Source organism: Dermacentor albipictus, chromosome 3, assembly GCF_038994185.2.
Source record: "Dermacentor albipictus isolate Rhodes 1998 colony chromosome 3, USDA_Dalb.pri_finalv2, whole genome shotgun sequence".
NCBI classification, from domain to species: Eukaryota; Metazoa; Arthropoda; class Arachnida; order Ixodida; family Ixodidae; genus Dermacentor; species Dermacentor albipictus.
This window is the reverse complement of record NC_091823.1, coordinates 169,368,393-169,394,116: the sequence shown is the minus strand read 5'-3', so window position 1 is coordinate 169,394,116 and position 25,724 is coordinate 169,368,393. Positions and strand designations below refer to the sequence as shown.

The window sequence follows — 25,724 nt, the reverse complement described above, 5'->3', positions numbered from 1 at the left end:
ATTAATGAATCATTAGTGATTGACATAAATGGATTAGGGAGGATTAATTATTAGCGTGTATTAAAGAAGATTAAGGTGTATTAGAGTGCCTTAAGAAGGATTAAGATGCATGAATAAGGATTAAGGTGGGTGTAGGAGGATTAAGGCCGATTAATGTGGATTAAGGTGAATTATGGTTGCTAAAGGAGAATTAAGACCGATTAAGGTGGATTAGGGACCATAGAGCTGGATTAGGTTTGATAGAGGTGGATTAGGGTGTATTAAGATAGATTGAGACTATTAAGCAGGATTAAGGTGGATGATGGAGGATTAAGACGGATTTTAATGGATCGCGGTTGATAAAGGAGGATTAAGAACGTATATGGTAGGTAAGGTGCATTAGGGGCGATGTAGATTGATTAGGTTGTATTAAGGTGGATTGGGAGTATTAAGGTGGATGAAGGAGCATTAATGTGGATTAGGGTGGACTAAGGTGAATAAGGGTTCATTGAGTATTAAGCCCGATTAGTCTACTATAATCCCCCTAATGCACATTAATCCACCGAATCCACATTCATCGACCTTAATCTTCCTTCATTCACTTTAATCCACGAGAGTCCGCCTTAATGAACCCTAATCCAACGTCATCGACCTTAATCTGCTCTAACTCTCCTTAATGCACTTTAATCCACCCTAATCCGCTATAATCGTCCTTAATTCACCTTAATCCACATTCATCTACTTTAGTCCACCCTTATCCTCCTTCATTCACTTTAATTCACTTTAGCCCACCATAATCCTCCTTAATGCACCTTAATCCTTCCTAATCCATCCTCATCCTTCTTCATGCACTTTAATCCACCCTAACACACTATAATCGTCCTTAATGCACCTCAACACATCTTCATCCACCCTAACCCACCTTCATCGAACTTAATCCAACCTTGTCCTCCTTTATGTACCGTAATCCACTTTCATCAACTTTAATCCACCTTAACCCTCCTTAATACACCCGAATTCATCTTAATCCAATCCTAATCAATCATTACTTTGCTAATCATTAATCATCTCCTATGCGCGGCTGCACATGCTTTGGTTCGCTTCCCGCCTTCCTTCGGTCACGTGATATTTTCTGTAGCCCACAACGGGACCTTGATACAGAGGTCTAAGGCTTTCGCTTAATAAGCCACACACAAAGGGATGTGTCACAAGCAATACTATATCAGACGCACGAAATAAAGCATCTCATCATGCGGCAGAAAAATTGTCTGGAGTATAGAACTCGCCTCAAAAGCTCCTTTTACATCGGTATACCCCGTTCATACGGCTTTAGGAAAAAACCAACCTCGTCATAAATGTTGCCTCTAGCATTATCGATGCTACTGTTAGCATTTCTCAAAATCTTCAACCCCACTGGGGCGCGCAACTGGCCCAAAATAACACGCCTCCATAGAATCCTGCGGCCCGTCCGCGGTAGCCGAGGAGGAATAGCGTGCCGTGCGCAGCCGGCGGGCGAGGAGAATCGAGGAGGAAAGCGCCGTGAGGAGGAGAGTGTCGCTACTTTCAAACATCAAGGGGCTTTAGGGGTGCCTCGATGCCAGCGCCGCCGTTGTAGTACACTGTATATAGTGTACTAGAACAATGTCCTAGTGACACGACCGGGAAGGAGCGCGCGTGCCTCTCTCCGTTGAAGCCACCAGGTGTCGCCACTGCGACCTTGTGTAGCAGACCGGCTGCTCTCACATTCGCTGCTTTTGAGGCGGTCCGTGTTATTAAGCGTTCTTTACGGACATGGTTCTTTCATTATAACAGAAAAGGATTGTATTTAAAAAATTATTGTGTAAAGGAAGATTTTGAAGGCCATATCGAGACTATAGTATACCGTCAATGTCGTCTGCTAGCGTATTCTCGCACAGTCCGGCGCTTTCATTGCGCTCGTCGCATCGCCTGTGCCAGCTGGCAATTCACCGAGCTTCTTGTTGCTCATCTACTGCTCGAAAGCCAATATATCTGGGCCTGCCTTGCTTCTATGGAGCTATATTTACCACTCCATTTAAATCGCGTGCTTGTCGCGAATGACAGGAAAGTGCGTAGCGACTTCGGCGTTGCGCTGCTAACCCCGAGGGCGTAGGATTAAATTATGGACTCGTTGGCTGCACTTTCATAGTGGCAAAATGCAAACATGTCCGTGTTGCCGGTTATAAAACCCCAGTTGGTCAAAATTATTCATGTGTCCCCCCCCCCCCCCCCTTTACTGCGTGCCTAATAATTAGATCTTAGTCTCTTTTACACATTATAAACCCCGGAATGAATTCATTTTTGACTATGCAATTGCGCACATACAAACTCACAATTTTTCCCGAAATTTTAGCTCCTAAGAAATCCGCCGCATCTTCAGCCCATACTGTCAGAGTGACGCTCGAAAACAATCCAGGTTAGTATTTCTTTTTAATTGTTCACAATGAAAATAGCACAGCTATAAAGGAACCCTAAAGTGTACCTTCCCTAGACACCGAGCATCTAATCCCATTATATGTAACTATTACTGTTAAAACACATGACCAAAAAACACCTTGTAGCATGGAGTTCTAGGAACATCAACTGAGCTTAATATATTTTGATGCCTGGCGCCTTCTTTCATTACACTTATTCACGCTTTTTGTGAAGAAATGTAGCCTAGTTGTGATGTAGAAAGCAGTGAGTTCTGCTGTGATGGATTCGAAGTTATCAGGGCAGCCAGGTTGATGCTGCAGCCTGGCTTTAATAGCACCTAAAAGCTAAAACACTGTCTGCATGCAACTCAAGAAGACTAAAATGAACTATGAAGTCTTTGTCCAAGTTGATCATAAACTTGTACATAGGGGAGGCAGGATATGACAAAACACCGTTGTCTTTCATATGATAAACTCTGCAAGCCTCAAATTTCCTGCTGCCCATTTTGTGATCAGTAGCAAGTTCAGGCAGGCTTCACGTGCCTGTTTTTAAAATGCACTTTCTCGCCCCAACCAGCGTTATAGAAAATTAGGCGGCTGTCACTGGATGCTGGAGTCCCAAATACCACAGCAGCAGGCTGCAACCTCGAGTTGAAACATGTGAAAGGTCATGAAAGTCACTTTCAGGCATTATTCCTTGGCAGCTGATGTGGCTCTCAGAGTCTTGTAGCAAATGGTTCGCAGCGGCAAGGGAGCGTACAATTATGTCTTGGCACAGTGCACCTCTGAAGTACAGTTGAGCAGACACTTCGTCTTCATGCCCACTGAAATGCAGAACTTTTTCGTGCAATATCTCGAGCCTTTCTTGCTTTTGTACCTACGTTGTCGTGAAAACTACGGGTGAGTCGTTGCCACAGTTAAAGTGACACCAGAGCTTGAGGGAACATTCACTACTTGGAGCGAGCTAATTGCGAATGGTTCATTCTCCGCAAACTGTCCGTTTTCATCTTACGCAGTCTCGACCAGGATCTCGCGAAGTGGTTGGCGGAGCTGACAATCTCCCGCTCTTTCTTCATTTCGTGCGGTCCGTGCGCTCTTACGTGACTTCGTGCTTACCATCGGTGCACTTTCTGTGGCTGGCATCTTCCTTTCTGGCCTCTCTTCAACAGGTGCGACAGAAAGGTAGGACGTAATCCCTCCAAATGTATCGAGGCTCAAAGTGGCGCTCACATACCGCTGAACATAAAAAAAATTGTAACAGCGCGAACACATGCAACCACAAAGTAACAAGGACGAGACACAAGCACGCAATTTTTATGTCAAATATGCACCAACTCGCCCAGAAAGAAGTTTTAATGCAATACCGCTGAAGATTCAGTGAGATGCTTGTCTGCTGTTCGCAGATTGCGCTCTCCCATTTCTTCCGAAGTTCATTTTCCGTTGGTGTGGCGAACAATGACGCTTTCTGATAATCGCTGTGGCAGCCCGGAGCGTAACAATGGGTGTCCGTCTTTCTTTTTGGCATCGAACCTCCTGTGCTGCAGCAGATGCAGGGATACGCCTTCTTTCTTCAAATCATCCACTGTTTTTCACAAACATGGCCACGTTGAATGTAGCACGGCTCGGAAAACACACGGAGCAAACAGCCGCAGAGCGTGCCTGAGCCGGCTCGACCGCGCGCCAGCAGCTAGGATGGATGGATGGATGTTATGAGCGTCCCCTTTGGAACGGGGCGGTGGCTTGCGCCACCAAGCTCTTGCTACTATGCTCTCTAATATCCTACCTAGGTTAACCAACGAAAAAAAAAAAACACTATGAACTACTACATCCAAATTTTCTGATACCCTATTGTGAACTGTGCTTTTGTACGTCTCCGTCCTTTGTCGTTTCCCTACTTTTCTTCCACCAATCCTCCAATCGCCTCTTACTGATGTCTATTGCCTAGCTAGAAAAAAGCACAGCAGTGCCACCGACGGCGGCTACTGGCATTTGCTTCAGCCGGCGCATTGTCCCTCCCTCTTGCTCGCACCACTAGGACATTATTCTAGTACACTATAACACTGTACCTCTGCAGCCGCACCGAACGCAGCCATTTTGCAAAGCAACACAATGTTGTGCCCACCAACTGGGTACCCATTTCGCTCGAAGGCGGAAGTGACGCGAGCTATTTCCGCCCGAATCCGCTCCGCCGCCCAGAGCTATCGCTCTCGGCGGCGCTCCCGATCCACTCCCAATCCGACGCGGAGCGGGTTGATCCGAAACAACCAGCTGAAAGCGCAAACCCGCTCCCGATCGACCAGTGAAATTCGGTTTCGTTGCCACGGAGCAAGAAATACTGCTCCAAATTGACCAGTGAAAAACGCCATAAGATCCCGCGAGAGATTTCTTAGTCCCCGCATCCAAATCTCGACCAATCACAGTGGGAGGCGCGTGCCGCGTGCGCCGCTGGATTCCTTGTAGCACCTCTAGGTGGCACTCACCACCTAACCAGTCACAGCTAGGTGGCGTGAGCCGACGCTCGATTCGCGGCAGCGCCGTCGCCGGCCGTGCGGGGTAAAGCAAGAAAAAGAACCAGAAAGCTCGCTCTTGCGCATAGCGTTCGCCACAAGCATTTCGCGGTAAACATTGCGGTTGCGTAAGCTGCAGTTGCTGAGAAGCAGCAACTGTAGCGCACAAAGCAGGGAGTGTCGTAACTATATTTTCATATGTAAAAGAAGAATCCACCTACTAAGGTAACTGGTCTCATTTGTGTTCTGACAGCGCTATGGAAAGGCCTCGCATGTTTAGGGTCCCGAAGAGCAAACGCGATGAGTGGCGACAGGAACAGCAATGTCAATATGCACAATGGCGCCGTGCTCAGGCTCGGCAGGGCCCAGTTCAAGGTTACGTCACATTGGTTTGTTGGAGCAGGTGATATACCACAGCTTCGCTGGCCAGCCACCTTCATAGGGTGGATTGGAGCCCATATTTTAAAATTTGTGGTAAGGGACATGAAAATGACGCACGCACGCACGCACGCACGCACGCACGCACGCACGCACGCACACACACACACACACACACACACACACACACACACACACACACACACACACACACACACACACAAGGGTGTCCCAACTATCATGCACCAAGATGTAAAAATATGCAAAAGTCGCGTAGCTGGACGGAACCAAGGTAATGCTGTTTGCCGGCCCGTGGAGATACTCGGATAATTTTTTTGCATTCTGCCTAATTACATAATTAGTCTTAATTAGTGAACTTCCTGAACATTATCATTAGAATAAAATTGTAGGGCAATGTGAAAAACTGATATAGCTTTCTGTTGCTCAATACGTGCTACATAAAAATGTTTTTCCGAGCGTGAAAGAAGCCCACGAATACACGCGAAGTGCCCCGAGTGGCCAGTTGCGCAGCAATTTTTCTTTTATTCACGGGCTTCTTTCACGCTCAAAAAAACACTTTTATGTAGCACGTATTGAGTCCTCCACTATGGTGTGTCTCATAATCATAGGGGGGTTTTGACAAGCAAAATCCAGAAATTATTTTTTTATTTAAAGAAAAATTTTTTTATATCCCAGTCTTCCTGGACGGAGACACGGTGTCATGACTCAGTCATAGAACACCACACCAAGTGAGTAAATGAAACTCTATGCAAGTTTGTGAAATTAAGCACGATCCCAGGGCTCATTTTCAAAATTTTTCGTCATCTTAGTGGCTTTGTAGTTGAGTGCACATTTTACATTTCGTTTATAATTCTAGTAACTAGGTGTTACATATATAAAACTTTTTGTGCCAAGAAAAAATCTCGTTATTTTACTGGCAAGTGGTTCATCTCGAACATTAGTCACACTATGCTCTATCATGTTCCGCAATGGTCAAGCATGCTTTACACTGTTGTCTAGCAAAAAAAAGAAAGCCCTCATTACCACTTTAAAATGCAAAAAGCTTATGTTTGTTTAGGTTAGTGGAAGACTATTTCTGTTCAACGCACTTTCAGGCTACCAGAAACTACTTGGAAAACATTACTTTATCAGTGTAAGAATAGAAATATGGTATTTTGTTTTGCATTATAAAAGAAAGGCAGCAAAGCTTGTGAACATTTATTGTGCCTTTGTAGGTCTGCTTTCTTTCTCTTGCTTTTAGTGCTCCAGCTTCTTATACAGTTAAGTACATGCCACCAACCCTAGACTTCTAAATTTTCATGTTTTAGTTTTAAGTATGTATTACACACTTACAGACAAAATATATTGAAAACAGTGATCTAAGCAAAGGTTGTCGCCTGTTTTTGAGATAGCACTAATTCTCATCGCTGGACATAACTTGCCCACGAAATGTGCTCACTGCCCATGGCAGGAGCAAAGACTTATGTTGAATCGACTAGTATGCTGGGGCAAGGTGTGTCGTGGTGGAACTAATCAAGTTTAATTAAAATTATCTTGCAAAAATCAGCACTGTAGCACAAGACTGTGTAACTTTGTTTTGCCTGCTAATTTTGTCCGCCGTTTTATCAGATGTTCCAGGCCCGCATTTCGCTTCAATGCCGCTGAAGCAGTGCATGTCTCAATGCACCACTGCGACTGCCTAGTTTCCTGAGAATGGCATCAGACGTGTTTTGCGGTATGCTTAACGTGCTGGGCAGCAACAAAGTCGAGATGCCTATGGCCAACAGAGCATGCGACCGAGTAGGCAGCATGCGCTACACAGACAAACACAGTATTACAGTGCAAGCACAGTAGCTGAAGGCGAAATGCTATAGGTCATTGAGAAGAAAGGGCCGAGAAATTGTTAAGTGTGCCATAGCAACAGAACAGCAATCATGAAGAAACCAATGCCATACACACATTTGTACACACTGATTAGTTGCCAGAATTGTGGAGCAGCAAAAGACAAGGGATGACAGAAGCAACATGGAAAGGCACACTGAAGTACACACTGATGACTAGCAAACGACAACAGGAGCATTTCATGCCAAGCGTGATGACAACGGGAAATTTATATTTTGCAGGGAGTAGTGTTCTGGAGTAATTTCGTATATGCTGTTCTACAAACCTGCTGACTCACATTTAAAAAAAGAAACGAGCAGAGCAGGCTTGCTGACACCTTCAAGTTGTTGCCATTTAGTGCGTACGTGCGCTGTGGGGCAGCCAAGTCACCCCATTGATGTCACACGTGAGAGGGTGCCACTTGAAGATCTCAGTGCTAATTAAGTCCAATTGCGATAAGAATAAGTGGCCTGTGTGCCGTATGTTGCAGGTGTAAGGGAAAGCATGCAAAGGTGAACTTGAGGAGTAGGCTTATGCTGGGAATGATGTTGGCCATATGTTGGAGGCCACGTGATCAAGCGCACACATCTCTTCTAGCTTATAGGCTGTGGCTGCACATGGCTATCCGCGGCTTGCGTGCCATATCTGGAAGTAATTTGCGGTGGTGGCTGCAAAGGTTAATGGTGAGCTGAGATGGCTGGTCTTCATGCAGGCTGTCTTCCCGCACGCCTGTTTGAATTCACGTAATAAAGACGTGCTGAAGTGAGCGGCAACATGAAGCGTTCACTCTTTGCGTCCTCTGCACTTCGTCATGCCAGTGTTGCAACAGCGATTGCTTGCCGTCATCGAATAAGATTTGTTCATGCTTGTGCATACGTGACACCATGCTTGGTAATTTCATGATTGTAAGCGAATGTCTAAGGTCTAAGTTAAAAAGAGTTTCCAGATTAATAAGTGTACTTGCAATCATTGTGCAAATTTTGTTCGCCGCTGCTATAAAACTTGATGAGAAAAAAATAATCATTTTCTCTTGAATCTCCTATTCATTAATTGCATGAGACAATCAGTCATCACAGAAACAAGAAGTATATACAGGTGCATGTGTGTGCACGAAAGCACCACCACACGCACCCAGAAACGTGCATATGCCAGCACACTGGTGGATAAGCACAGGCAAAAGTACGGAGCAATAGAGGGACGCAAACTTTAGACATCAAGCTGGCTGGGTCACGTGTTGCCTTTGACGTTAAACCATATATATAATGTACCACAATTTAATTTTTACCACCCAACGCAGGGAGTTTGCGAGCATGGCGACGGGGGTTCTGGACTGCAGCTACCAGGAGGCCACATGCCGCGCCTACGATGTTCTGAGTGAGGAGAACCCAGACTGGGGCCACCGCACCGCCGTTGACATCGCGGCGCAGGCGAACAACCACAAGTTCCTGGCACACCCGTGCTGCCAGCGCTGGATCACCAACCTCTTTATGGGCCGCATCAGTGTGCGCGACCTCACATGGGGACCCCTGGCAGTACCCATGTGGCTCAAGGTGTGTGCCTTCTTTGCACTTGCACTAGCACAATTTTGGACAATGTGGCAAAGTTTCATTCACCACGTGAAAAAATGATACAGACGTAGAAGTATGGAAGCTGCTAGATATGCTGTAAAAGTATGGGTGGAGGGTATGGGGTGTAGCCTGCTGCAAGTGGGCCTAAATTCTAACTTGAACAACAACAAAAGTGTCCTAGGCATATTTCTCGATCTGAGAAAAGCGTTTGACACTGTGGATCATGACATACTGCTAAATAAGTTAGAATGCTATGGTTTTAGAGGTTTAACTCTACAATTTTTCCGCAGCTATCTCAATAACAGAAAACAACGAGTTTCCATTGCTGATACCAAATCTGACATTTCTGACATTGTTACAGGGGTCCCACAAGGCTCGGTACTGGGGCCAATATTTTTTCTTTATTTGTAAATGATCTTCTTGATGCCTTAGAAAACTTCTCTGCTGTCATGTATGCAGACGACACTGTTCTACTTTGTGCGCTAGACTCCTTGGACAAAACATTTCAAGTGGCTAATGATGAACTTCGAAGTGTTAAGCAGTGGGTCGCGTCAAATAAGCTAACTCTGAATATCAAGAAAACTAAATATATTCTCTTTACTCCTTCGTGGAAAGCACCACAAAGAGATTGTCATTCGCTTTCTCTAAACCATAATATACTTGAACGGGTGAGTTCAATTCTATACTTGGGTGTCACACTAGACGAGCATCTTCATTGGAAGCCTCACATTGCATTGCTGTGTAAAAAGTTGAGCAAGGCTTGTTTTATGCTGTACAAATGCCGTTATTACTTCGACACTGCCCTTCTGAGAACAATTTACTTTAGCATATTCCATAGCCATCTATCCTACTGTATTGCATCTTGGGGCAACACGTATGTTTCTTATGTAGAACCTATTGTACTTCTTCAGAAAAGGGCCTTGCGATTCATTACTTTTTTGGATTACAATGCTAAATCAATGCCGCTGTTTCAAAGTTTAAATATACTGCCTTTTAATTTATTACTGAATCTTATAACTATATTGCATACTCATAATAGCATAACCACTAACTGTCTTTGAGTGTATCAATTTTTTTACATTCCAGAAGCAATACATGCAGCACAGTTACGGGAAATTTTCTCTTGCCAAAAATGCATAATGTATATGGAAGGCGAAGGTTAAACAACACTGGAGCACTCCTATGGAACAGCTTACCATCAGAAGTAAAACAAGCAAAATGTTTTTCTATATCAGTGAAATCCCATTATCACTCACTACTATTATCTGCATAGAGTTTTCATCTCGATGGTGTACATATGTTTACCTTTTTCACTTTCAGTGTGTCGTTTACTAAATACAAATTCCTTTCTGCGGGTTTCTCGTAGCTATTAAATGTACCCTGCCTTGTGTTTATGAATGAATGTTTATGTATGTATGATTTATTGATACTTTTTCATATTGCTGTTAAGATTGTGAGTTATAACTAGCATGGATCCCAACTAGCCTTGATAACTAGCATGGATCCCAATTAGCCTTGAGCTAGGGATTCAGATGTCCTGTTCAACATTTCCTGTGTAGTTTCCTATTTTGAATAAGCTTCAACTTCAACTTCACCAACTTTAACATAGCGCCTGCAGCTGTCCCGCCCAAGTGTCACGGTACTTACCAAAACCAGTAGCCCAGCAAATGTAGAAATTAGGCTATGTAGCTAAATTTTACACTTTACAAAAAGAAAGAAAAGGAAGGTGAAGTTCAACTTGGATAACTTTTGACGAAAAGTTAGCCTACTAGCTTTCAGTGCATGGATTCTGAGGTGCTAAATGCTAGTGCGCCTTCAAGGGCAACTGGCTTGTGGTTTGCTTCGTGATTTCATTGCAGCTGGCCTTCAAGGCCAGCTGGGGCTGTGCATCTGGGACTGGGTAATCTGGGACTGTGTAAAAAGCCTAGTTTCAGATAGCCTAAATATAGAGCAGCCTCTGCGCAAAGTTTCATGTTTGAAATGAAATGCGCCATGAAAAGTTTGCACAAATACCCATGAGAATCTGTGCTCTTCTAGCTGACAATGAAAATTAGCATTTTACACCTGAAAAGGAGCCTATATGCAGTGGTGCCATATTCATTTGAAGTAAGATATGCTGAATCCCAATTCTGCAGTGCCAGTGGGTTAAAGGTGGCTGTGGTTAGGAATCCACATTTAGTGATGCTTTCGTCGTGGCGTCCAAAAGTGTGCAGGGTCACTCAAACTAAACCACTATTTCTTTCCCCTTGCATCTGAATCGGCATTGTCATCAGCGGAGTAGGAATTTTCATGAAAATATTCAAGAAACAACTGGAAATATTGGGGCACTTGCAAATGCAAATGTAGTATAGACACCCTGAATAACATACTGTGAAGATACCCTTATTCGTCTCTCTCTCTCTCTCTTTTTTTTTTCAGATCATCTTATGTGCTTTTCTAGTTTTCCCGATGTACGTGTGGGTCCGCTTTAAGTCAGATCCTCATGAAATGGAGTACAAGGAAGGTACGTTCCTGCCATGTCCTCATCGTTTCTGGTAAGGCGCATTTATTTGGGTCGAGCGGGTAATTTTTTGGAACAATACAACTGCAAAAATTCAACACGCATTTTGCACCCTTATGCTGCCTTTGCTTATACTGCGTGCTCGTTACTGCATTGCCTTGTTTGGATTGCACCATTTTGATAGTTTAAAAAGTGTTTGAATTGCTGGCTTCAGTCACTGCATTTCTCAGAAGCTGTATGTGACACCAAGATGCACTGCAGAGAGCCTCTTGTGTGGTAGTGATGCTATCCCCACTGAGCAGTGGCTTTATTTTTTGCACTGGAAGTTGTGAAACATCCACCTATGTCACTCAGGGGGCTGGATGCATCTACCATCATGAGCCCAAGGGAGTTAATGATGAGGCAGGTATATATTTTGAAAATGCCTAGAAGGTTTTCTGAAATGAATATTATAGTGGGTGAACCACATCTGGTTGTTATCTTGATGCAATGCTTCAGCCACAATTTCCGAGGCAGCCAGGGTAGTCTGCAAAAACAGTATGTGTCGTCCCAAAGGCCATGACTAGATTTATCTTGAAAGGTACTACTACAAAGAGGTGGGAAGTGTCGGATGTGCATGCTTTGATAGAACACTGTGCTAAATTTGTGCAACTCAGCTAAAGCAGCAGCAAAAGGTCTATGACACAAAAAATGGGACATGTGAAACTTTGCTGCCTTTTTGCTTTTCTATATGGTCCCTGCAGAGCCCGACGTCGAAGAAGAGAAAGATGACCGGGAAGGTGATGAGGATGCCCTCTTGCAGGACGGGACTCGAGCCATCGACATGTGAGCCTGTGTTTGTGTACTTTCAGAGCCATGGGCATTCAGGAAATATTTAGCAGTGTTCTAACCTCAGAAGAAACGACGATTGACGGCATGATGCTAGCGCTCACTTGCAACCACACTTCACTCATAAAGAAAACATACTTTTAACATACAAAGAAACAAATATGTGCATTATATATCTGTTATTTTGCTCCTTTCGTACAAACACATCTGAAAAAATACAGTAAGCTATACATGCAACTTTGCCACCCGTCCAAGAGCCAAAGGGTGGCTGATGTCCTGTTTATGCACCAACATCTCCTTCTATCATGTTATTTAAAAGAAAAAAGAGAGAAACAAACCCCCCCCCCCCAAAAAAAAAAATCTAAAAAAAGTGTTTAGATATTAAATGCACAGACAAAATGCAAGACAATGATGTTGGAAGGGAAAAATGCAATTTTATCAAGTGAAAAATCATGCACAGCCAAACCAAAAATATGGAGGGAACAACGGTACATACTGCAATAATACAGAGAGTGCATTGTTCCTAGCTTTTATACAACAAAGCTAGCCAAGATCAGGCTTGTACACATTAGAGGAAAAAATTAACTGAGCAACTAACAATTACTTTATTCAAAGCTGTAATTGATTACAGTTACTACCCCGCAAAAGTAATTATCTAATTGCTAATCTATAATAGATGATGTCATTGCTATCCTCCCATCCTTTACTAAAATAGCATAAATGCAGTAAGTAGAACTAGATGGCCTGGCTCTTTAAGTGCGATACCAGCAGCCCTTCATACATTTATCTTCATAAACAATTTCTTTACAAAACATTTATCGGTAATTACCCTCATTTTCTTGTTAAGGTACCAGCGATCACGCTGAAAGCTCGCTCGATTTGCGTGCAAGAAGGTAGGGTGGTGTAACGTAGGAACCCTTTGCACAAATGAAGAGCAGTTGTGCAACTGCTTGTAGCAAAGCATCTATAGCATGTCAACCGTACCATTTATGCTGTAACTATGAAGACAAATTACAGCCATGCGGCCATCATATTATCTTCTATACCATTGTGCTCCATACTGTTGTTGGCTTAACGTGCTGTGGCCAAACTTCTCTATACAGGTGCTGTGCTGTTTGTTAAGTGCTGGTGGTGCCATAGGATGCACAGACCCACAATTTGTTTTTGTCATCCAGCACAGCCCATTCATGTTATTGTGTAGCCAATGGTGATGTACTCAAGGGATTTTTGCGTCTTGCTCAGAGCCAACCGTTTTTCGTGCAGGCCATCGCAGCAACAGCAAGATTCACTGCCGGGGCTGACGTCGGAAACGAAGGTGTCCTTCCAGCCCGAGGTGGTTACGACGCTACTGCGTGAGCGGGAGCTGTTTGTGCCGTCGCCTCCGCCGCTCTGGAACATGGTCTATCAGATGTGGAGTGCGCCCATCACTAAGTTCTGGACATTTCAGGTGAATGTGTACAATGCTTGTCACCGTTCAGAGGTCGCAGTTTGAGATGAACAAGCGCTGTGTCTGTGGGCATTGAGCAATTGGGGATATTTTAGGCATTGTTAAATGAGATAATTTGACTGCTATTGATTAAGGGCAGGTTGGGATAGTTTGTTGCGTGTGTTCTTGAAGCAGCGCCACACACAGAGCTTGACAGACATCGCACTGTCTCTCATCGTTGTTTACTTGGGCTGTGTGTGAGCCGCTGCATTGATACATAATAGTTAAAATTAAAGACAGCTGACATAAGGAAGTATAATATGGATAGAATTGAACATGCTCTCAGGAAGGGAGGAAGCCTAAAAGCAGTGAAGAAGAAACTAGGAATTGGCAAGAATCAAATGTATGCGTTAAGAGACAAAGCCGGCAATATCATTACTAATATGGATGAGATAGTTCAAGTGGCTGAGGAGTTCTATAGAGATTTATACAGTACCAGTGGCACCCACGACGATAATGGAAGAGAAAATGGTCTAGAGGAATTCGAAATCCCAAAGGTAACGCCGGAAGAAGTAAAGAAAGCCTTGGGAGATATGCAGAGGGGGAAGGCAGCTGGGGAGGATCAGGTAACAGCAGATTTGCTGAAGGATGGTGGACAGATTGTTCTAGAGAAACTGGCCACCCTGTATACGCAATGCCTCATGACCTCGAGCGTACCGGAATCTTGGAAGAACGCTAACATAATCCTAATACATAAGAAAGGGGACGCCAAAGACTTGAAAAATTATAGACCGATTAGCTTACTGTCCGTTGCCTACAAACTATTTACTAAGGTAATCGCAAATAGAATCAGGAACACCTTAGACTTCTGTCAAGCGAAGGACCAGGCAGGATTCCGTAAAGGCTACTCAACAATAGATCGTATTCACACTATCAATCAGGTGATAGAGAAATGTGTGGAATATAACCGACCCTTAAAAATAGCTTTCATTGATTACGAGAAAGCGTTTGATTCTGTCGAAACCTCAGCAGTCATGGAGGCATTACGGAATCAGGGTGTAGATGAGCCGTATGTAAAAATACTGGAATATATCTATAGCGGCTCCACAGCCACCGTAGTCCTCCACAAAGAAAGCAACAAAATCCCAATAAAGAAAGGCGTCAGGCAGGGAGATACGATCTCTCCAATGCTATTCACAGCGTGTTTACAGGAGGTATTCAGAGACCTGGAGTGGGAAGAATTGGGGATAAAAGTTGATGGAGAATACCTTAGCAACTTGCGATTCGCTGATGATATTGCCTTGCTTAGTAACTCAGGGGACCAATTGCAATGCATGCTCACTGACCTGGAGAGGCAAAGTAGAAGAGTGGGTCTAAAAATTAATCTGCAGAAAACTAAAGTAATGTTTAACAGTCTCGGAAGAGAGCAGCAATTTATGATAGGCAGCAAGGCACTGGAAGTCGTAAGGGAATACATCTACTTAGGGCAGGTAGTGACGGCGGATCCGGATCATGAGACGGAAATGATCAGAAGAATAAGAATGGTCTGGGGTGCGTTTGGCAGGCATTCTCAGATCATGAACAGCAGGTTGCCATTATCCCTCAAGAGAAAAGTATATAATAGCTGTGTCTTACCAGTACTCACCTACGGGGCAGAAACCTGGAGGCTTACGAAAAGGGTTCTACTCAAATTGAGGACGACGCAACGAGCTATGGAAAGAAGAATGATAGGTGTAATGTTAAGGGATAAGAAAAGAGCAGATTGGGTGAGGGAACAAACGCGAGTTAATGACATCTTAGTTGAAATCAAGAAAAAGAAATGGGCATGGGCAGGACATGTAATGAGGAGGGAAGATAACTGATGGTCATTAAGGGTTACGGAGTGGATTCCAAGGGAAGGGAAGCGTAGCAGGGGGCGGCAGAAAGTTAGGTGGACGGATGAGATTAAGAAGTTTGCAGGGTCGGCATGGCCACAATTAGTACATGACCGGGGTTGTTGGAGAAGTATGGGAGAGGCCTTTGCCCTGCAGTGCAGTGTGCTTGCAACAAAATACTTGTAGTTAATATTCAAGAGCAAAAGCTTTTGGCGCTGGAGGTGCAGATAAGTTAGCTTCTTTCAATATGCAATCCTTCGCTAACTTTTTATTTTGGAGTTGCGGGATTGAGGAAACTTCAAGTGCCTTACACTGGCTATCAATATAAAAAGACTGGCAGGATCTTTCTATGGGACTGTAGAATCTAGCAATTAACTGCTTTTGTGACAGGATGAGAGAGAGCATATACATGTGTCATGTGTCTATGCTTTAGTGTTTCACTTTTCCAAGCCGTACTCTCTACCAGTGCATCAGTGTAGCGCTAGCCTAAGGGCTCAATGCTTCTTTAGTTATAATGTATGATGGCTTTCTACGACAAATTTGACAAGTTTCCCATATATAACCTGCCCAGCCTAGCAGCCAACATGCTTTTCTGCTTCTCTGATGCCACACAGATCTTCTACATTGTGTACCTGGCACTGTTCAGCGTGGCCGTGCTATTGCCTTCGTGTGGCAATCGGTATGTGGACATGGCTGTGTGTGCCTGGACCGCCCTCATCGCGCTCGAGTCGGCCAGAAGGACATACGTGCTGCACAAGGTACAGATGCATGCTTTCTATCCCCTGATGTGACTGTGCACAATTGGTGTTGAGCTGCAAGTGTGGGAGGGAGCAGTGGCAGGTTGGTGTGCGTGTCCTTTTCAAGCGCAGCCGTGGCTGCGCATGGCTATTAGTGTGGTGGAGCTGGCTGAGTGCATACTCAGCTTGCACGCCCTCGTTTAGAGATTATCTGCCATTTGTGCCAAGAGTGGGCACTATCTTCCCACACATTTAGTACTTCAATTTGCGTAATATCGAGTTTCGGAGGCATGTTGAAGCAGCAGCCAGACAAAGCATTCGCTCTCCACTGCCAATGCGTTTCGTGACAGCGTCGTTACTGCGGACGACACTACCAGTCGTGGGGGTGGAGTGGACGCGGAAGCATTGCTGGCTTCGCTTCGTACTTCCGATGTGAAGATATTGATTGACACTGCATGAAACTGCATATTTCGTCGCCGATCAGTCTCAAATTCAACAAGATGAATTTATTTTTTCTCATTCAAGTTTGCTCTTTTGGATTGTCCAATGATTCGGAAAATTTCGTGGCCCCTTCCGTGCAAAAAAAAAATCATCGGCAACTGCACTTATTTACATAAAAGGTTGAATTTCATTGTAACGAGTTTGATATAATGAAAGTTCAATATAACGAAGAAAATTGTGGGCTTTACTGACTTTGTTATTATTATTATTATTATTATTTGTAATACTGCCAGTCTCAGTTGAGACCAAAGCAGGTGGGCACAATTTTACAGAAAGAAACAAACAGGTCATGTTACATGGTACATAAAAGAAGAAAAAAAAAGGAAATACACTTCCTTAACTACTGCAGAAATCACCATTAGTACAATACTTTTGGTTGGTATAACAATATGGCCATATCAATATAACAATGTAGTTAGTATAACAATATAACAATATTGTATTACTAGAATTTATATAAAAAATAGCGAATGAATGACACTTGTAAGATCAGAGAACTTATACAGCCAACAGACAACCGCGCAGAAGCGGCGAGTTTGGGGTTTGAAATGCATAAATTCCACGCACAGAAATAAGTATTACAGATATGTGGGTTAAGATTAAGATATGTGGGTGTGTTAAGTGGTGTCTTCTCTGTTTGATGTCTCCAGTAGGTTGATGAACGATGAAAGCGACGGAGAGGAAACTATGTCTGAGTGGAGGAGATTCCATTCTCGGATCGCACGTGGGAAAAGTGAAAACTTGAACGTGTCATTGCGAATACTGTACTGGTTTAGTGTAAATGGGTGATTTTTTCGTGACAGGCGTGATGTAGACAAAGTAACGTACTTAGTTCGGTCTATCTTATAACTGTCGTGCATTAGTTGGTAGATGAATTTTAAGCGGGCGTGTCTGGCCCTAACAGATAGTGTTTTAAGACCTGCATCAGCTAAGAGGCTTGTAGGGGAGTCATAGGGACTGTATTTGTTAAAAATGAACCTCACAGCTTTTCTTTGCACCTTTTCTAGTTTTGATATGTTAGTTGATGTGTGTGGAAACCAGATGATGTTAGCGTATTCTAAGACGGGGCGAACAAGAGTTGTATAGGCTAGTAGTCTGGTGTGTTTCGGTGCAAGGCGTAAACATCGTCTAAGGAAAAAAAGCTTGCGTAATGCGACTGAGGTAATATTATCAATATGTAAGTTCCAAGAAAGGGTAGAAGAGAATGTCAAACCTAGGTATTTGTGGTTATTTACTTTATTAAGGCAAGTGCCACCGAGGGCGTAAGAAAATTCTGAAGGATTCTTTTTTGTTGTAAAGGACATGCATACAGATTTAGTGGTGTTAATTGACATTTGCCACTCTTTACACCAATTGCACACCAAATCGAGTGCTCTGTTTAATAATAAGTGGTCTTCGTAACTGAGAATTTCTTTATAAATAATACAATCGTCCGCGAAGAGCTTAATGTCACATTCAATGTTAGCAGCAATGTCGTTAATAAAGATCAAAAATAGCAATGGGCCCAGTACTGACCCTTGGGGAACACCGGAGGTGACAGCTACAGACCTGGAAGGGGTGTTATCTATAATAACATATTGTGTTCGATGTGATAAGAAGTTTTTTATCCATGCAGTAATCTGACCACCTCCGATTGCAGCCTCCAGTTTTGCAACTAATTTTACATGGCTTACACAATCAAACGCTTTACTGAAGTCGAGGAGGATCATGTCTGTCTGGCTTCGGTTGTTTAGGCTGAGCGCAAGGTCATGGACCACTTCGGTTAGTTGTGTTACCGTTGAGAGGCCACTTCTAAAGCCGTGTTGTTGAGGTATTAATATATGTTCTTGCTCGAGAAATGTAGTGATGTGTTTGAAGATAATATGTTCCAATATTTTACAAGATGTGCTGATAAGTGAGATTGGCCTGTAGTTGGAAGGTTCGTTGCTGTCGCCGGATTTATGTATTGGAATTACCTTCGCTTTTTTCCAGTCATCTGGTAGTTGTGCGGACTCGAGTGATTTGCGGTATATAATGGCAAGGTATTGGCTACACCATTCTGCATACGTTTTTAAAAATTCGTTCGCGATATCATCTGGCCCGTTAGCTTTCTTGATGTCGATATTAAGCAACAGATTAAGAATACCGGCATTCGTAATGCTTAATGAATCGATGGTTTTAGGTGGGCAGGGTAGGGAGGGAAGTAAGCCATTGTCTGAAGTGAAAACTGAGAAGAAAAATTTGTTGAATGTGTTTGCTCGAGCTGTTTTCTCTTCTAGAGACCGTTCGGGTGACACACCTAAACACGGGCGAAAGTATTTCCAAAACCTGTGGGGATTGTTGGTAATGAAGTCGGGGAATGTTGTGCTGAAATAGTGATGTTTTGCATTTTTTAACTTCCCTTTGAAGTCAGCGAGAGCGGAGGTCAGATTGTCTTTCAGAGATTGATTCGGCCCTTTTCTTTTAATAGTATGTCTAAGTCTTTTTACTTTACGCTTCGCTTGAAGGACTTCACGCGATATCCATGGGTTTTTCTTTTGTGGTTTGCAACGCTTCATCGGGATGAAGTTTGTTGTGCAGTGTAGCACGACTGACTTAAATTGATGCCACAAAGTGTTGACGTCACAACACGGTTCTGAAGCTGCTTGGAGAAAAGCATCAAACTCGTGTGCCAGGTGAGTGACGATACAGTCATGAGCTGCTCTGCGAAAATCAAGTACAGCACGCTCCAGGTTTAGCTTCTTTATGTTGCCTTCAAGCGAGAGCTTACATTTAGGTATGTCGTGGTCCGATATACCACCGACTATTGTCATCTCAATTGCGTGAAGTGGGAAATGGTTACTTATGAGTATGAGATCAAGTATGCTATTCGTAGAGCCTTGTGAGCGAGTTGGCTGGTCGACTACCTGGTTGAGGTTGAAGTTTAGCATTAAATCGGTAAGTGCTGCGGATGTGGCTGAAGTGTAGTGCATGGTACTCCAGTTCAGATCTGGTAAATTGAAGTCCCCCATGAGGATCACTCTACCAGTACGAACATGGAATTGCATATACTCCTGTAAAGCAAGCACGCCTTCGGATCCACTAGTAGGGCTTCGATAGACGCAACCAGTAAATATCCCGGTATCATTGTACAATATTTTACAAAATACAGCCTCCGCGTTGGAGACTTCCGGGAGTGGAACGAATGGAATATCATTCTTAAGAAGTAGGGCCACGCCACCACCACGAGACAGCCTATCTTTACGGATAACAGAGTAACCTGGTGGAGATATCTCGTGATTGAAGATATCTGGGGATAGCCAGGTTTCAGTGATGGCCACTATATCCGGATTGTGTTCAAGTAACAGTCCTTCCAGGAGTTCTACCTTGTTTACTATGCTTCTCGCATTTATGTTAAGCACTGTTAGGGTCTCAAATTTCTTTGTTAGGGTCTTAAATTTGTTTGACTTATGGGCTTATGACTTATGACTTATGGCTTATCTGACTTATGTTATGGGAAGTGTGCTATAAGATGGCGGCACCTCCACACGGGGCTGGGCTTATGACTTATGACTTATGGCTTATCTGACTTATGTTATGGGAAGTGTGCTATAAGATGGCGGCACCTCCACACGGGGCGGCGCCAAGGCATCTGTCATGAATGTTGTTGCAGCCGACGCAAAGCAAAGCAAAGCAATGTGCACTGAAGTCGCAGCTTTGAAAAAGCGCTACCATGCGCGAGCACATGTAAACTTAAGTGGAGAAATGTGATCTGCTGCTGACGTCTGCACAGTGACTAACACCGGCATGTCCGTTCACATCACTGCCACTGCGGTTTGTTGCACCCCTTCTAGGTGCCGTGTGTTTCCATCGCTATATTGAGATTTAACCGTATTTTATTTCAGGATGCATGCGAACCATTTTGTTGTCAATGAAACAAATCTGAGACATTGTATTACCAAGCAAAACTGTTCTAAGAGCTTGGCGTGCAAATTCAAAGGTGAATGAGCAAATTTTCAGGACATTTAGCCCAGGTCTGAAATGCATGTTGCTTAGAAAGGACGCTCAATGTAGGTTTTTGTTTCAGCGTAGTATGCCTTGTTAGAATGCTGTTCGAATGGATGTCTGAGGGTGCAAAAAAGGAATCCCATGCCTTTGTTAATTCATGGCAGTACAGTTGCTCAGGTGAACAAGGAAGGTGACTATTTAGAGGGCTGAATGGCCCAATGACAACGATCAAACCCCTTGGCCTACAGGCACTTCTCAACTATGCCGTCGAAGGGACGATGATGAATGTGGCTAGCGTTGCCACAGCAGTATTCATTTTGAACATTCCCTATGGACTGTGTTGCATCAACATCTTTGTTTTTATCACACCCTTCACAGGAGAACATGCATGTCAAAAGTGTGTAGCTCTTCCAACATTGAGAATGGCTGCCAAGCTGGGTTTCGCAGAACTAGAGAGTAGACCGAAAAAGACTTCCTCATGTCCGTTTCCTGGAAAGGATGAAGGAAATACCAGGAGGAACACAAGTATTTGTGAGGAGACCAAATTCAAACAGAATTATATATCTATAGAAAAAGTATCTTAATTTTCTAGGCCAATGAGCCTGATTAAGGAATGTGCCGTACACTCTGGCAACAAGTCGTTGCAAAATGTACAAAGTTCAAGAGCACATCGTTAAATGAATATAGAATGCCTTGAGGAATCCAGCCAGCCATAGTAAAAGGTTCGTTTCAAGCACACTGTAGCTAACAGGAAAAGGTTTGCCTTCTGTGGGTTAAGCTTAATGAATTCATTCATAACTAAGGTGGACTGGGCCACTGTCTCCATTGTGATTATGCACGAAGACATAAACTGCCAAGGCCCTTGTAAGACTTCTTCACTCGCCTCTAATCCTCAAGGCAATTGGTGCATTTCTTAAAAAAATCGAGTGCTATTTCATTTTGAAACCAAACCAGGCAACCACAGAAGCGGAGGCTGGTGACCGCTATAGAAGCAACGGATGTAAACACAAAGAGGTCTGTGCACGTGGCTGGCTATAGGCTTCAGTCTATCTGAATGCTGGGGTCACGGTGTTTCCGGCTCCTTTCAAAGGCCCTGCACCTAATGCTTCCTCTGGCAGTGCTATGTCTTAAATCAGTCAGTTGAGTTTTTCGCCTTTGATAGAGCATGATCTCACTATGGATTTTTGTTGGGTTGTCATGAAACGCTTCTAAACCAGGTGCCGCTGTGTGGCTGGTAAATCATATGTCGAAACTGAAACTCTTTAGGTTCCTCTCGTTCCCATGTGATTAGAGCCAATCACCAAGGGTGCGCTTAGGAGTTGAGAAAAAATTATAGAAGCATTCTGATACGTGTTTTTGTGTTTGTAAATGTCAATGAGCATTTAAATTGCCTCAGGATGTGAGCTCCCTGGAGGAAACGAAAGATGAAAGGGTCAGAATTGTTTATGCATTCCATGTCTTCACCTTTACATGTTTTGCAATAGTATTGAGGTTTGGGCTAGTCAGCACATTTCTATAACAGATGCAATGGCTTGAAATAAATGAGGATGTAAAAACACAGAATGTACACCATAAATGGCTGTAGTGCTTGCAGTGATGCATTCTATCCATTTTGAAGGCACACGGAACAAGGGACACGTGTCTCTGTGTACTCGTTTGTTCCTTGACGTTGCATCTACTGTAAATTATGCATTTTGATGTGTCCACGCATTTGTGTACATCAGTGAGTTTTTCAATAGTTCCAAGCCATGAGCAACCACAAACAAAAAAGAGTATATGCTCCTTGAAAGCATGCCAACCCTAGCCTGCGACATGGAAAACTGCTTGTTCATTACCACAAGCTATGCCTTCATGTCCCAATATTGAGAACCAGTCTTAGGAAGTTAGACTGTCTAGGTAACACTTCAACTATGCTGCTGAATTGAGATGAAGGATGGCACAAGTATAGAAAAAAATTCAGTTCTCGTGACTGCTGCAAATGGGTCATGTTTGGCTACCCGTATGGCCTGAAGTAGGCAGGCTTGGTGCTGCCGTTTCTGATTATGACATATATTTCCATGGCATTTCTATACCAGAAATCTGCAGAAGGCTTAACCATAAAGTGCTTCTGCAGTAAAAAACAAAGGCACTGATCCTGGGGGCTGTGAAAGCTGTTTATAAGTATAGCTTTCTTTGGTGTTTGCTAGCAATGCTGTTCTAGTTTAGCAACCGTTTGGAAGTACAGATGACAGAATGAAGTTGGACATGTTTTCAGCAAGAAGTGCCTCACTCAATGTAAACTTATGGTACTCCAACATTGCAGACATCTCCAAAGTTTAGTTTATATATCGCACACACCACTTAGTCAACTGAACTTCTCTTGTGTGAAGTGTTTCTCAAAGTGCTGCCTTGCACATGTAAATGATGCAATCTCACTGCACTGCTGTCTCATCACTGCATATCGATCCTGCCCGGCACCATTTTTACGAGCAGCAGTGCACATGCGTTCCAAGTGATTCTTTGTAACATTATGCGTATTGCCACTCTTCGTGTTTACGAGCCAAGCTAACTTGTGCCCACATTCTAAACCAAGCTTTGCATGTATCGAACATGTTCTTGCTGGGCTCATCGCTTCATTGAAGCCTGTCTCTCCATCTGCACTTGCTACATGCTTCGGCTGCATTTTGTTTGGGTTCGAGCTCGTGCCTACTCTTGGCATAAAATGCCCCTGGTTGGCCCAGGCCACCTTAGTTTGCGCTGTATGTCGGACAGGCTTATCGTGCAAGACAGCAGCCAGTAGCTGTAAAGTTGGGGGAAGAGGGAAAGAAAGATTTGCTTTAAGAATCAGAATGTCTCAAGTGAAATCTCTTGACTTCTCCGAACTTAATTCCCCACTCTGCACAGAGATACCAAGATGTGCCCATGTTCCTCCGCTGTATGGAGGTGCTGCTCATTGCGGCCTTCGTGGCTCTGTACGTTGTGGCCAGGGTGCTTGGCCCGACTCCCATCTTCAGCCCGTACAGCGTCAAGGTGGTGCTGTGTGCCGCACTGCTTGGGTTCTACTACCGGCAGATTGTCATATACCTGCCCATATCACCCACCCTAGGCCCGCTGCTCTACAAAGTACGCCTCATGGTGCGTGTATACCTTCCTCAATTTTTTTTTTTATACCATGCAGACCTTTCACATTGCCTGTGTCCAGAAAGGATGTGTGTGTGAGAATACTTTACTCTGCCAAGCAGTAAAGCCTTGGGCAATCTAGCAGGTTCACTGATTGGGCAAGTTGGGGACTCAAGTGTACAGCGCAATGGTTAACAGAGAGCGTGTATGAGTTGGGTTGAAGATTAATATGCAGAAGACAAAGATAATGATGAATAGATTGGCAAGGGAACAAGAGTTCAGGATTGCCAGTCAGCCTCTAGAGTCTGTGAAGGAGTATGTTTACCTAAGTCAATTACTCACAGGGGACCCTGATCATGAGAAGGAAATTCACAGAAGAGTAAAAATGGGTTGGTGTGCAGACGGCAGACATTGTCAGATCCTGGCTGGAAGCTTACCACTATAATTGAAAAGAAAAGTGTACATAATGAGAGCAGCATTCCGGGCAAGTTGGTAATCCATTACTCAAATGATATTGTGCAACAAAGAATGACACGGACGTAAGAGAGGACGCTTGGACAGAGAGGACACTTGGTGGCGCTTGGTGACACTTGGTGACACTTGGTGATGCTTGGTGACACTTGAAGAGAGGACACTTGGTGTGTCGTCCTCTCTTATGTCCGTGTCGTATTTTGTTGAGCAATATCATTTGAGTAAAGGTGTACAATCAATGCATTCTATCAGGGCTAACATATGGGGCAGAAACTTGTAGATTCACCAAGAAGCTAGAAAACAAGTTAAGGACCGCACAAAGAGCGATGGAATGGAGAATGTTAGGCGTAACGTTAAGAGACAGGAAGAGAACGGTGTGGATCAGGGAGCTAACGGGGATAACCAATATTCTAATTGGCATTAAGAGAAAGAAATGGAGCTGGGCAGGCCATGTAATGCGAAGGTTAGATAACTGGTGGAGCATTAGGGTTACAGAATGGGGGCCAACAAAAGGGAAACGCAATCGAGGATGACAGAAGACTACTAGGTGGAGCGATGCAATTAGGAAATTTGCGGGCACTAGTCGGAGTCGGTTGGCGCAGGACAGGGGTAATTGGAAATCGCAGGGAGAGGCCTGCGTCCTGGCAGTGGACATAAAATAGGCTGCTGCTGCTGATGATGATTGTACACTTAGGCCTATCTCTTTCAGGGTTGATGACGTAAATATACGGCGCTGCGAACAACTCCAAAATGATTGATGCCGTATATTTACGGCGCCGTCGGTACGTTTAAAAAGTGCGCCAATTTCTAACATTTTCTTGCCTGGCATGTGCTGCCACTATGTGGGAATGCAGGGAATTTTTTTTTTCTCGTCTCCCTCTCTCTCCTGTATACAAAGAACTCCAGGTGGTCTGAATTTATCCAGGGCCTCTCATTACGATGTCCCTTGTAGACCTTGGGCTGCTTCGGGACATTTAGATAAATCAGCCAATCAACCAGTCGGGTTAATCAATATGAATGGCACTTCATGTTTTGCTGTTGATGTTCTAAGCACCGAATAGACTAAGCGTTTGCTCATGCACATTTTGCGAGTTCTCTTAGTAGTGCTCATACTCCTGTCATGGCCGGTTTTCATGCAGGTGGCCGATGACTTTGTGAACTTCATGCGCATGGCGCTGCTGGTGATCATCAGTGGCGGCATTGTGGCGCATGCCCTACTCTACCCGGACTACCCGTTTAACCTGGAGCTGCTCAGGAGAACCTTTCACCGCGCATGGTTCTCCCTCTTTCTCACGCCCATCTCTGACCTCGAAGGTAAGCGGACATTTGTAGCTGATGGCACTAACACAGTAAAATGTGTGCTATGATGATATGATGGAAGCAGCAGTTGAGGACCGCAGAAAACTAGGTGAGGTGATGAAATTAGGAAATTCGCAGGTGCAAGTTGGAATCGGCGCAGAACAGGGGTAATTGGAGATTGCAGGGAGAGGCCTTTGTCCTGCAGTAGACATGAATAGGCTGATGATGATGATTATGGTATCCAGATTCTTGCGCCCATGTTTCTTTGTGGTAGAAGG

General features: G+C 44.0%; 1 protein-coding gene across 3 annotated transcripts in view; it reads left to right on the top strand.

The window, feature by feature from the left end:
• LOC135919151 (transient receptor potential cation channel subfamily M member-like 2) overlaps positions 1-25,724 on the top strand; it is a 203,169-nt gene that overhangs the window by 130,769 nt on the left and 46,676 nt on the right. For all 3 annotated transcript variants that reach the window (XM_065452875.2, XM_070536273.1, XM_065452873.2), the window contains exons 10-16: positions 8,475-8,727; positions 11,164-11,248; positions 11,989-12,070; positions 13,337-13,520; positions 15,988-16,131; positions 23,461-23,691; positions 25,287-25,461. In XM_065452875.2, the coding sequence (XP_065308947.2) occupies positions 8,475-8,727; positions 11,164-11,248; positions 11,989-12,070; positions 13,337-13,520; positions 15,988-16,131; positions 23,461-23,691; positions 25,287-25,461 (1,154 nt within the window). The remainder of the gene's footprint in view (positions 1-8,474; positions 8,728-11,163; positions 11,249-11,988; positions 12,071-13,336; positions 13,521-15,987; positions 16,132-23,460; positions 23,692-25,286; positions 25,462-25,724) is intronic.